This window comes from Mus pahari, chromosome 1, assembly GCF_900095145.1.
Source record: "Mus pahari chromosome 1, PAHARI_EIJ_v1.1, whole genome shotgun sequence".
In the NCBI taxonomy this organism is placed as follows: domain Eukaryota; kingdom Metazoa; phylum Chordata; class Mammalia; order Rodentia; family Muridae; genus Mus; species Mus pahari.
The window spans coordinates 159,920,543-159,933,945 of NC_034590.1; the positions used below are offsets into that span (position 1 = coordinate 159,920,543).

Here is a 13,403-nt window from a genome sequence, read left to right on the forward strand (position 1 = left end):
CCTCCAAGTAGTAATGAAAAATGCCCCTGTGAGGGAAGAGCTGAAATAGGTATGTCATAGGTGTAGAGTAGTTTTCTAGATGATCCAGGTCACTTGAAAGTCTGTAAAGATCATTGTCATTAATTCTAAGCACACACATGTCGTAGAAAAGACTGCGAGACATGGAACTATTTGCCCTTTCAAACAGCTCAAGGTCAAATGTCAGATTTGTAATGGAACATTTTATTTCCTTTGGGGCTAGGTGTGTTTTGATAAAGTGCTGTAAGAAGTCTTCAATCTGAAATTGTTTGCTTTATTTATAAATATCCCTCCTCTCCCGACCCTGGCCAAAAAATTCTTTCATAAGCAAATCTCATGAAGTTTCCCATAAAGGCACTTACTTCCCTGACTTCAGGATTGTAATTTGCTTCTTTGGGTTTCTGATAGATTCATACCTACCTGCTTACATTCTCTCCCCCCAATTTTGGTCATTTTCATTCTGAAATGTCAATATCCTAATCTGTTATACCTTTCCAGTACATTTTGATGGTGATGTTTTCTTCCTTTCTTCTTGAGTCCTATAGACCATCTTCTTTGGATCTCTTTCCATCTCTGCTTTATCTTCATTGAGCTCTAGCTCTTGGTGATCTGGGCCAAGTGAACTGTATTCTTGTGGAGGATGACATCATGCTTTTGTTTTATTTCCAGCTTCTCTCGTAATGATAAGATATTTAATCTTGGTTATCTATAAGGATGAGGTGGTTTATTCTTCAAGCCAAAACCTACTTATCCATGATGCCTGGGCTTCGAGCCATCCCAGAGGGTGAAGCTGAGCACAGCTCCTGGTGCTGTGTGAGACTCTGTGCTTCACTTACCTGCTGACACATCTCTCTTCCTGCATAGATTTTCACTTTCTAGGGGTGACAGATATCATATCACTCATGACTGTCATCATGTGTAGAATTGTATGACTTTGAGCCTTGCACATATTGGGTGCTCTGATAATACTGAATAGATGGTTGAGCAAAATGCTCTCAACTCACTGACTACAGGTACGATTTAATTCAGTTCCAAAATTTTCAGTTAGCTCAGTCAAAAACGATCCCAATGTTAAAGAACAACATACATTATTAAATGGAGTTCATTTTATCATCTAGAGACTTAAAATTTTGATAAAAGAAAGTTTGTGAAGGCGATTCACAAACAAAAATAGATACTCAATTAAGTTTGAATTTCAAATACCAAAGTGTGGATTTAATATTTCATGAGAGATACATAAACTGTTACTAGTATTTTTATAAAATTAAAATTGATGGATAATTACATATTTCAGCCATGCTTCTTGAGGCAAGTAAACAGGGACAATGACACTGGTGGCCCTGAGGCAGCATCTGTCCATCTGGGTCAAATCACATCTTATTTATGAATTACATTAGATGTTTGATTTTTTTTCCAAGATGGTTATTAAAATGAAGATTTCAGAAAAATCTGAGTTTTTAGACTCCATTGAAATGACATAGAAGCTAATGATACTTGATCAGCTTTTGATAAACTGAAGTGCAGATAAGTCCAGCATTAGATGGGGCTCTCTTCCTGTGGGCTCTCTGCCTCTCATCAACTTTGTGTGAAATGCCTTCTGCTGAGTGCAACTGTATTTGCCCCTGGAAGTCAAGAGGAAAGAGAAACTATTTTTGCCTTTTGCCTCTATCAAAATCAGGGAAATAGAAGACAGTCTTAGAGGGATAAGAGTTTCAATATAAATGAGAAAAATCTCCCTCTTGAGTGAGATTCTCTGTGTTAAGTGCCAGCAAGATGAGCCTATGCCTAACAAGAGCAAATAGCAGTACTGTTCTCATACAGTCCTCATGTGCTGCGCAATGGAGTTCTGGGTCCTTTAGTCCTGCATCTTCAAGTTAACACAAGACTCCTGAAGGCAGACAGTTTTTGCTCATCTTATTAACAGATGGTAAACCAAACCCAAATATAGTGGGTAGGTCTCAATGGATGCATGATTTGTATGTGTTAAAGAGTGATAGAAGGGAATCCATCAGAGGGAAATATAAAAGAATAGCCCCCATGGGTAGAAATCTTCAAGAAGGAAAGAAAAACATTACCCTCTGTCGAGTGACAGGGCTAAGGGAACACCGTATGCCTCTTTTAGATAAATATCTTCATAGGAAAAATGTCTCCCAAGGGCTGGGGACAAAGGCTATAGTCTATTCTCTGGAACTTGAAGGAACGTTGGATGGGGTTTGTCCTCTCTCATAGAGAAGCCAGAGTTCCTTTAGAGATTGCTAGAGGCTCCATACAGAGATGCAGGTGGGAAAAATTCTCTAAAAAGGTGTGGTCCCTAATTCTCTGTTTTCTTGCAACAATTGTCACAATCCCTGCAGTCACACATTGCTCAGCTATGCCCTTCCACATTCACCTTTCTGCCATCAAAGAAAAAGGCAGAGACCATTTTCTTTAGAGAAAAAAGTGTGTGTGTGTGTGTGTGTGTGTGTGTGTGTGTATGGAACCCATGATCTTGTGCATGTAAGAGAATCTCTACCACTGAGTTACATCCACACCTAGTCTGCTTATTTTATTTCAGAGACAATATTTTTCAAAAGTCACCATGTGTAACCTAAGTTCTCTAGATTCTTGTGGGCACAGAAACATCAAGTCTAGACTTCCTGTAAGTGAGAATTTCTATGTAGGCATTTTCCAGTACATCCTTTCCTTCTTAGTTGGAGATAGACTGTCTGAAGGGAAGTTGATCTGAACACCAAATTCTCCTCTAAAAGATATATTCTCTTGCCTCTTCGGACTATATTTGTTATTTACATGTGATTATTATGAACCATGATTCTTACAAAATATCTTTGGGGTTCAGGTTTTCAGGAAAAATGCCTGGAGCAGAGACAAGAAAGCAAGTAGTGGGGAGGGGGAGGAAAAAAAAAAAAAGAAGGCAAGTAGTATATGTTTCTCAGTTACAGGAACAATGATCTGACTCTAAAGGAGACATTGTCCATGTAATGAATGCCTTCATTGAAATAAAGGGTGGCAGAGAGCTGCATCAAATCCTGGTTATTTTCCAGATGCCTGCTCCCTTGGTATGCAATACCTTCAGTACTTTCTTTGAACTAAGACCACAAAATAAGGCAAGCTACTATGTTAGAACAAGAGAGAATTGTTGTCTCATATCCCTGGGGGGTAGAATTCTAAAATCAAGACATTTGATAGAGTTGCTATGCCTTCCAAACCTTTGGAGGACTCCTCCCATGCTTTCTCTCTTGGAGGGGTTTGTCAGCCACCAGAGGCAATACTTGGCTTGCAGCAGTTTCCCTCTGATTGGCTGTCTTCCAGTGACCAGCACCCCCATCCCAGTGTTTTTCCATTGTCCCCCTGTTACTGTCTTTCCCCATCTGAAGACATCAGTCCTATGGATTAGGGCCCTCCCTAATGATCTCAGTTTTACCTCATTGCAACTGCAAAGATCCTATTTCCACATAAAATAACCTTTTCAGACACTGGGCATAGAGGACTTCGCCATGTCTCTGTGTGTCGGCTCACATGGATGCCTGATACCTCTAATGATTTGCATTATTTTATTGAACTTAAATTTCAGGTATAACCTGTTGCTCTCCCTACAGAATATTCTGTTGATTAAATTACCTCTTTAGTCCATGAGCTCTCAGACGCCTTTCCCTGGCAGGCTGATGGAATTAGGGAGCTAATAACTGAATCAATAAGAACAAGCGCCTGTTCTTCTGTATTTTCAACTGTTGTGATGACTCATTCTGAAGTAAGTGTGCGTGTGTGTGTGTGTGTGTGTGTGTGTGTGTGTGTGTGTATGCTGCTGCTGCTGTTGTTGCTATGTGTTTGTTAGGAAACCAGAGGGAATGATATATATCAAAGATAGGGAAAGAAGAAAATCTGATTAGATCCCTGGTGATGTCTGGGAATGATGTCATTGTCAGAGGTGGTATGAAGCAGAATACCGAGCAAAATATGGCTTCATATATGTAGCACTTTACAAAAAAAAGTCCTGATTTAGGGATGTTTAATATTTTCAAAACATCTTGTATTTTAATGTTGCATATAGAATATTAGTTGAAACCACATAGGTTGTATAAACATTCTATGAGTTGATCCATTGCTTATCCAAGTAAGAATGCACCACGGTGCATGGAAATTTATGTGAGTGAAATGCAATTTTGTGGAAAGTATCCTATTATTTTGTCTAACGGTAGTTACCCCATTAAAAAATGGTTTTAATTCTTGTCCTTTCAATAATAAAAATACTATAATATGTCCATTATAATAAAAATCCTTCCATATAAAATATGCATAGAATGTACTTATATAACTGCTGATGTATAATGTTCATCCACTGTAAACAAATAATTGGAATGATGTAAATGTTTAAATTACACACACATATACACAAACATACACAAACATCAAACACACACATTCACACACATATACACACACATACATAATTCATTATCCTGTAATTTAGAGATGACCATTGCTAATTTGGCTTATTTCTTCTAGCGTAATTCAGATTTTAATAGTTAAGTCAACATCTCATATTCTTCTGTGTTTGAACAGCATAATATGAATGTTTTCATAACATTAATATTCTTTTTACACTTCCTTTTGCAAGATCACCATTTTATCTCCTTTTGAATATTACAGTTTAATTATAAAAGTCATTTAGGTTCATAATAATTTTTAAAGTGTAGATGACATAAAGACAAAAATTCTAGTGTTCCATAATTTGTCAGAGACTGCACTGACATACATTTCAGGGTGATATAATTATATGTAATTCTATCCTCCATCAGCCATCATGTTTCCCATCATTGTAACCTTAGTTCGTAGCTCAGTGCCTACAGTATGAGAGTTGTTTTACATACTTCCTGTGAATGAATGACTAAGTGCGTGAATGATTAAATGGAAAAGATGAACAAGTCTCTGAATGAAGGTGCCACAAAGACCCAGCTCATAGAATAAAAATACATTTCAGGCTCAGCAACTCACTTTACATTGGGGCAGAAGGTAGCTATACCTGGGCTTTTAATGAACAGGAGCCTGTTCTTTCTATTCATTGAAATCTGCTCATGAGCAGAAAATTCAATTTAGTTTTTTCCTCATCAGTCAAGTTGAAGAGCTGAGAAAGCAAAACCAGAAAAAGCTAGTACTGCCCATCCTTTCTGGAGTAGGAAGATTGGGTTTTGAGAAGAGCTATGCTTCTCTACAGAATAGTCCCTAGGAAGCACACTCCTTCCAAAGTGACCCTCCATGGTGGAAGAACTAATAACTTCCCTAAAGGGTAGAGACTCCAGCACGCCAGTGTAAGCCTCTTGGGTTCTGCCTGGCTTGTCAACATTTGAAGGCATGACACAGTCATCTCTTTGCTATGGCTAAATTCAAGCCTGACAAAGGTTGGGCTTCATGCTATTCCTGATTCAGGAACCTCCTACATTTAAATGGGAAACATGAATCTTCCTTCAGTCTGAGCATCAGGCCCTCCCATAACTGCATGGAGAGGAAGGGAAGTTAGTTCTTGAAGATCTACTTAGAAAAGTCAATTTTTTCAATGCAGTATATTGATAGCTTCTTCCCAATTACTGGTCTGGCCCATCTCATTTCCAGTATATAGATACTGCAGAGAAACAAAGAAGAGACCAGAAGTTAGGGGTGTGGGGAAGTGACCTAAGGGAAAAGTTACCTGCACAGGAAAAGTCCACCCTGGTGGTCTGTTTCCCAGAATAGGGATGTAATCAATGCATTGCAGGTTTTTATCATTTCTAGAAAGGTAGAGTTTAAGTGTTTTAACATTACAAGTGGTAACCATGGTTACTTCAGTGGTATAATGGATTTATTGAGCATAATTCAATCATTTCACAACCTAGATATACATAAAAGTATACCCATAAACACAAAATGCATATAATAATTATTTTTCAATAAAAATAATAAGATTTGCTGTTGAATGTCACCTAAGTTAATAGTTTAAAGTTAGTGTTGCCTTATTCTCTAAATTGACACATGAAGGATAATAGGAGCCGGGGGTACCAGTTTTGCCTGCTTCCCTAGATAAAGAATCTCAGAGATAGAAATTACCATAGAGTCATGGAGAGAGAGCACAATTTGCATAAATACTGTGAGAACTGCCGTAGAGTTGGTGTGGGTTGGCAGGGACTTAAGATCCGTAAAACTGGGAGAGTCACGCTGGTTTTGTGTGACATTGCCACAGTCACCTTCAGCATCAAATGCTGATGCCTTCAGATGTAAAATGGAATTGATAGTGTACACCTATGACTATCTTATATAATATTTTGAAAACCCAAAGTACATATCAATAGTATCACTCTATATGTCTTTATAACTTTACAGAACTAACTAATTCTGCCAATAGAAAATTATAATTTTTTATGGTGCTACTTTTCAATAAATAGCAGCCCGATGAAACATAAAAGCATCAATTGGCCAAGTTATTTTTCTGAGTGCCATAAATATTTTTAGATTATCTTAAGTGATGTGAAATAATGGACTTGCAACATACTCACATGACCTGATAGTGAGGTTCTGGAGAGAACAACCTTACAGGTGATAGCTAGAGGGGATGCTATTTGGGGATGTCACTGCACATTCTCCTATTTCTGTATGTTAAGGGCCACCTGCTTCATTGCTGGATTCCTCTGATTTTCCCACCAGTAGAATTTTGTGCAGAAAAACTCCCCAAATATGATATAATGATCATGACAGACTAGATACAAAATTCTTAGAAGGAGAGTTATGGTGTCATTTTTAAGTCTTGGATCTTTCAACCCAAATTCAACTTCTTCAAGACTGAGTTTCCAAAAATAGGGCTCACATGTGAAGTGCCTGGAAGCCTAAATCCGCTCTCGCTTACACACAGGTAACTAAAGCATTTAAATGCCACCCTTGCAAAATACCACTTTTCAGAAAAAGTGTACCAACCATTAGTAGCAGGAGGCAGATCATAAATGCAATAGAATTGTGAATGGAAGGATCATGTCTATTTCGGTGGATCAGAGAAGGCTCCTGAGGAGGGTTTGGTGTTGGTAATCACTACTTTACTTTCATCTAAGCTATATAAGTCTCATCTATTTGAAAGCACAACATGGTAGAATTACTAGCACCATCACTATCACTATTCACTGTCATACAGAATCAGTCTTTGTGCTTTAATTTGCTTATTTTATTGAAAGGGACTCATGGTCAGTTCCTCACAGGTTGTTATGGAGTACGATTACAACCATAAAACAAATGGCTGTGGAATCTGACTATACTAGTCAGGCATGAGATGTGTTTTGATGTTTTTTTCAAAGCCCTGGAGATCATTGAGGCTTTTTTTTTCTTCTAAAAGTTTCTATATAGGATGACCTGCCTGTTTCTATTTTTAAATTATTGTTAATGCAACAGGTGTTCCAGAGATACTTTGTATGTAATCAAGAGTTATAAATATAACTAAAAGTAGATAAATCTGAAAGATATAGTATTCTTACTTCATGATGTGTCAAGTAAAAGTAATAAATGAGAAAGAAGAGAGGTGTATAGGCAGAAATTACTAAACATTTTAAATTTATTTGTTTGTTTGCTTTTTTGTTTGGTGTGTGGAGGAGGCCACATTTGGGGTTGTCTTGCTTGGAAGAGGTTAAGTTACTTAGGGTTATTCCTGCCATCTTGCCAAGGTGTGGGGTTGTGATCATCCTGGCATTTCTGATGGCATTAAAGAGTTCCATTTCACAGTACTTATATACATCATAAACAAAGAAGTCAAAGAGTATAACATGTTGTGGATAACATTAGATGAGTTAACAACTGATAAACGTTTTTACACACGAACTTTTTCCCTAAGTAAAAAAGTCATACAAAACATGACTTATATGCTGCCACATTCTTCAGGGTAAGACCTGAGTGTGAGAATGGATCAATTGTTTTAATGCAAAAATTTATGAATTGCCTTTGATGTTTTAGTTATGAAAAATCAGTGATAGCCATCAGAAAAATATTTATACTCAGATCAAAACCGTTAGTCAGTTTATAAGTAGATCAAAATGGCACAATATGATTCTTGCATCCTTATTTGAGTAAGTTGGATATCTACTTTACTGATACTTAGTTCTGTCATTAGTTAGTTAGAACCTACATTGTTCTTCACACTTGGCCCTCATTTTGCTCAACATATTCCTTGCTTCACTGTCTTTCAGCTTTATAGCTCCATGGACTTCGGCAGACGATGGCAACTCATGCATGAGCGCATCACGCCCAACAGGTTTTACTGGTAAGAACTTTTGTGGACTCCACACCTCTAGGATAAAGAGAAAACCATGAGATAATGGAGTGGCCTGGACCGTTCTGGGCACCTGCAGCTCTGGGAGACAAGTGCCTTTGAAATCTTTGCTGCTCACAGAGAAGTTCATGGAGCAGCAACATTGTCTTGTTAGAAGTGCAGAATCTGAGGCCTCCCCTGGCATGAGTTATGGAATTGGAACATGATTCCTGGGCAGTTCTTGCATACATCAACTTTGCAAAGCACTGAGCTAGTGAAGGCTTGTCACCAGGTGCTCCTAGATATATTACCCAGCTCTCCTCACTTTGGAATATTTTATGGACCAGTGCTACAGTGCACTGTTTCCCAAAGACATCCCATAAAAACAATTTCTACCATTTTTTTTTCTCTTTCATAGGAATTGCTATGGTCAAGAAACTTTTTAGGTTACAACTGTTTAATTTTATGTTTCCAGGCTTGTTATCTGTGTTAACATAGGGAAGGCTCTAAAGAAGCATGCCAAACCAGAAGCTACTATACAATCTTTTCTTATGTCACCTCTGATGAACACCTTAGAACTCTTTCCATAGGGTATATATTGTAGAATGTTGCTGTTAGTGAATTCCTGTTTTGAACAGGAAATTAGCCCTTCTGTCTAATCAGAAGTGTTTTTATTAAGCAATGTTCCTTTAATCATGCATACTATTTTACCGTATTAAAGCAAATTCAGTGTCCATTAGTCTTATACAGTTCCCTGTAATCATGAGATTCTTCAATCTTGCTTACTTCAGCAGAAGTAATAAAGAAATAGGAATGAGAAAGCCTAGAGCAACATATATAATACATTAAATCATATGCTTAATTAAAAGTGAAAACAAAATTAAAGCCCTTGAAAGTAGTATCTATTCACAACTTATTTCAAACATATTCCAATTTCCCTTAAAAAGTCATGTGCTTGTTATTTGCACCCTACGCAACATCTGGATACATTGGAGATGGTGGTAGTGATGCTGACAACTACCTTGGACATGTCTACAGTCACAGGAACAGAGCTGCAAATGAACAGTTCTTATTTGCATCCACAAAACTAGGTCCACAATTACAAACTATAGTTTCCCATGTGTACAATGGCAACCCACCAAGTCCCACTGTGCACAGTTCAGTGGTGATAGAAAAGAGAAATGAATTGCTCTTGATTCTGCACCTGGGCTATCCTTACTGATTTTGCCTTTTGCAGAACAAGAGTTATTTCATCCATAACTCTTATTATCATTGTTATTTGGTCTGTCTTTGGAACTATTAATCTTGTGCAGTAGAGTAAGGCAGAAAAAGGAAATATTTGTTCCACCGATACTCTAGCGTAATAGTATACCTTTGCTCAGTAGAAATGGACCAGTTTCTCAGAATGCCTTTACTCAAGAAAAGAGGGGAAAAATCCCTCTGATGTTTCTGGAATAAACTTGAGATGGTAAGGTAGTTGGCAAAGGAGGGAAAAAACAGAGTAGATGGCGTGAGTGGACAGAAGGACATGCAGGGTATATACACTCATACATAAGTGGATATTAGCCACAAAATACAGGATGCACATGCTACACTCCACAGACCCAAGGAAGCTAAACAAGAAGGAAGGTCCAAGTGAGAATGCTTGAATCTCTCTTAGAAGAAGGAATAAATAGTCATAAGAGGTAGATGGAGGGAGGGGAATAGGTGGGAGAGGGGTTGGGAAGGGAAATTGTAAGAGAATGGGGGTTCAAGATCTGGTGTGGGGAGGCACAAGAGGGATGACCAGATGGCCACGAGGATAAATGGAAATCTGCAACTGATAGGGGTGACGAGGCAGGGGCATCTCCAGAAAGAGACAGAGACCTTGGGTAGGGGAGGATCTCAAGAATCAGTGGGGGTAACCTTAACTGTGACTCACAGCATTGTGGATATGAAACCTGAAGAGGCCACTTCCTGTAGCCAGGCAGGAGCCCCAATGGAGCAATAGGGTCACTGACTCACCCACAAAACTTTTGACCCCAAATGTATCCTGTCTACCAGAAATGCAGGGACGGGGATGAAGAGGCACGTTTTCCTATCTTTTGCAGAGCCAGAGCAGAGTATTCCAGCTGCTTCCCCTCTGCTCCCTTCTTCTGTGGAACAGACAGAGTAAATCCCCAGGTCCTGATAATTGTGTTTCATCTCTCTTCCACTCTGTGCTTCTTTCATATATGCCCCCATGGGGAAATATAAAAGTTAGTGCCCGTGCCAGCCAGCCAAGTGATAGCCGAGCGTTTCGTTTTTGCAATTATCACTTCTCTTCTTCTGATGTGTAATTGTTGTGATTATTCTTTTAGGTGTCAGAGCAGTCACAGAGGAAGAGCTCATAGTTTTCTGTCTGTTTTTTTTTCCACCAAAGATAGAATCCAAGGTTATCTATGGCTTTTAGCCACTTGTGTTGAAGGCACATGGTTGGTGTATGTAATAGGCATATCTTTTACCCCTTTGAGAAAATTCAAAATATGTATTTCTCTGGTTGAAAAGGCAAAGTTTGGTCTTCTGTGTTTTCTGCATACATGCAGTGGGGAAAGGGTTTGTCTTGTAGTTGCACAGGGTCACTGAAAGGAAAATATTTGAATATGGAGAGACTTGTTGGTTTCAGATCTCTACTTCAGATATTTAATTTGTGTAGTATAAGTCTATAACTTAAAGTCACTAGCAAGTACTACTAAGCACTGTGTTTATTAGCCATTTTTAGAGGATGACCCATAAGCCCTTCATTGTTTTGCTGGTACATAACTGCGAATCCTATGTATGATGGGGCTGTGTGCTCGTGGGCATTTGATAACAGTTCAGTGCATCTGTTTATGACCTAGAATCCATACCATAAACCCAATGTTATTTTTACCACTCTTCATTAACATTCTTATGAAGTAATAAAAATAAGACCAAACAAGGAGTTATTCTAAAGCTATGTCCTCAGGAGAGAGGCTCCTGGGTGTGGTATTGAGGGTGCTAAGGCACACTGGTTGGAGGAGACATGGTATGAACAGACACTGAAGTGAAAGTCAAGGAGACTTTTAATTTTTAGTTTTTAGACACAGGATGATTGCATGGTACATAAGCAATACTCTCTAAATATTGCTACTTAAGACTTGAACATCTGCACATATCTGAGGGGTAGATTTTTATGAACATAGCTTTACTCATGCCTCCTTCAACCGCTGAAGGCAGAAGCTTAGAACGAAATCTCAGAGCAGAGAATGCATTTTGTGTTCCAGAGGTGATTTCTACCCAAAGTGCTACAGAGGAGGCTATTGGAATGTTCGAGAACATGCTTTGTGAATTTCCTCATTAGCTGAGCCCTCAGTGCTGCTGGGACAGTGCAGGTCATGAGACATAATATTTATTAGCATTCATAATAAACACATCCATAATTAAAACATATTATCTAACCATATCAAAGGAGCTCACCTAGGGGTCTTTTGACGCAGGATGACGTAGCCATCAGTCATGCTTCAAGAGGGGAGAGAACTGACTCCAAAGCTCTGTATTTTTGGGTTATCCTTTTATTCACTTGATACCTGGCCAACCCTATAATCTCGGAGTCTGCACAGTGCTCCCTCTTCATCTCTCCAAGTGCTCCAGACATGGGGATTTACAAGAGCACGTGAAGAGAACTAGCTTAAAGTTCTCTAGTTGCCTTTCTTACTTGCTTTTAGTGTTCCAGAAGTGTTATAGTCCAATGGCAAGTTTGCCTGCTGAGTTTTCATTTTCTGTTGTTTAATTCTACTGAGCCGTGAGTGATTCTCATGGAAGACGCTGAACAAATCGGCACATTCTGCAGTGGAAGGGTAGTTTTGGTTTGTTGATTCGTTAGTTTGCTTTGTTTTGTTTTCTACTCATCCAGTGTTAGCACCTGTAGCTCACAGCTTCATCTCTATGGCCCTGAACTTTTTTTCTGGGTGTTCACCATCTGTGGGTGTCTTCTTAAATGGGAAGTGGGAAGAAGAGGGAATCAAAACAGTCACTTCTGCTATGTGCATACAGGAAGCCTAGTGAAGTATTCTTTAGGGGAGGGACAATGATATGGAAAAACAGAACAAAACAGATTTTTGGTATTTTAAAGCTTGCCCTTCAAATATTACTCGAACCACACATTTTTATTGTCATTGTTGTTTGTTTGTTTGTTTGTTTTATTTTTACATTCCATTTACATTGTTTAACAATATGAGCTCATTTCCAGCTAATTTACTTCCTCCTTGTACAGGCAGCCTTCTGTATGCCTCTATGAATTGATTTCTGCCTTCTGGTATTTTGTCATTCCTCCCCTTAAGTGAAGGCTTCATTTAGTGACTTTCTAGTGAGCAGAACATGGGAGAGGTGATGGGACTTCTCTATGGAGATTATAGAGTACAAGAGGACAGCTGTTTTCATGGGTGCATCTTCTCGTTAAGTCATGATGTTATTAGGTACTCTGAGGAAGGCTATATGCCAACTGAATGATGTTCCCCAGTCAGTAAGGAACCAGGCTGCCAGCTGAACCATTTAATGCTAGCTCGAAGATCAATGTTAATTTAAGACATGCAAATGATCTTGAAAGTAGATCCCTCACTAACCAAGTTTTTATATGAGACAGAAATCCTGGCTAATACTTTGAGAGAAACTCATTGGAAGAGCCCCAATCCTGAGCCACAGAAGCGCTCAGCTGAGTACTTACTGGTTCTAGCGTCCATCTTCAGTGATTTGCTGCATGCAAATAGCTAGCTTTTTTTTTTTTTTTGAGTGTGCATTTTAGGCTGTAATTGTAGACTTCTGCTCACACATTCTGTCATGCAGTCATATACTACTTGTATCTGGCACTATATCCTCTTTGATAGCAAACTTGATGTTGCTCTGCCAAGTCTTTAGCTCTGCTTTTAGCACCCAGAAGTATCTCTATGTGTGGGTGCTCTGATCATCTGATTCTCTGACTCTGTGGTGCTTGAAATTTAGTCTCTCCTTGGTCTGAATGACTCCTTCAAGGCTGTCTTCTATCTTATATTCTTTTGCATTTGACAGCATAATTGAAATGTTCTGATAATATTTTTGATTGTGTATCTATACATATATACATACATATGTATATATATATATATGTATATATATA

The 13,403-nt window shown here is 38.6% G+C and overlaps 1 protein-coding gene across 1 annotated transcript in view; it reads left to right on the plus strand.

Moving 5' to 3' along the window:
• Positions 1–13,403, plus strand: part of Sorcs3 (sortilin related VPS10 domain containing receptor 3) — a 590,588-nt gene that overhangs the window by 384,629 nt on the left and 192,556 nt on the right. The window contains exon 5 of the mRNA XM_021196078.2: positions 8,211–8,284. Coding sequence (XP_021051737.1) covers positions 8,211–8,284 — 74 coding nt within the window. The remainder of the gene's footprint in view (positions 1–8,210; positions 8,285–13,403) is intronic.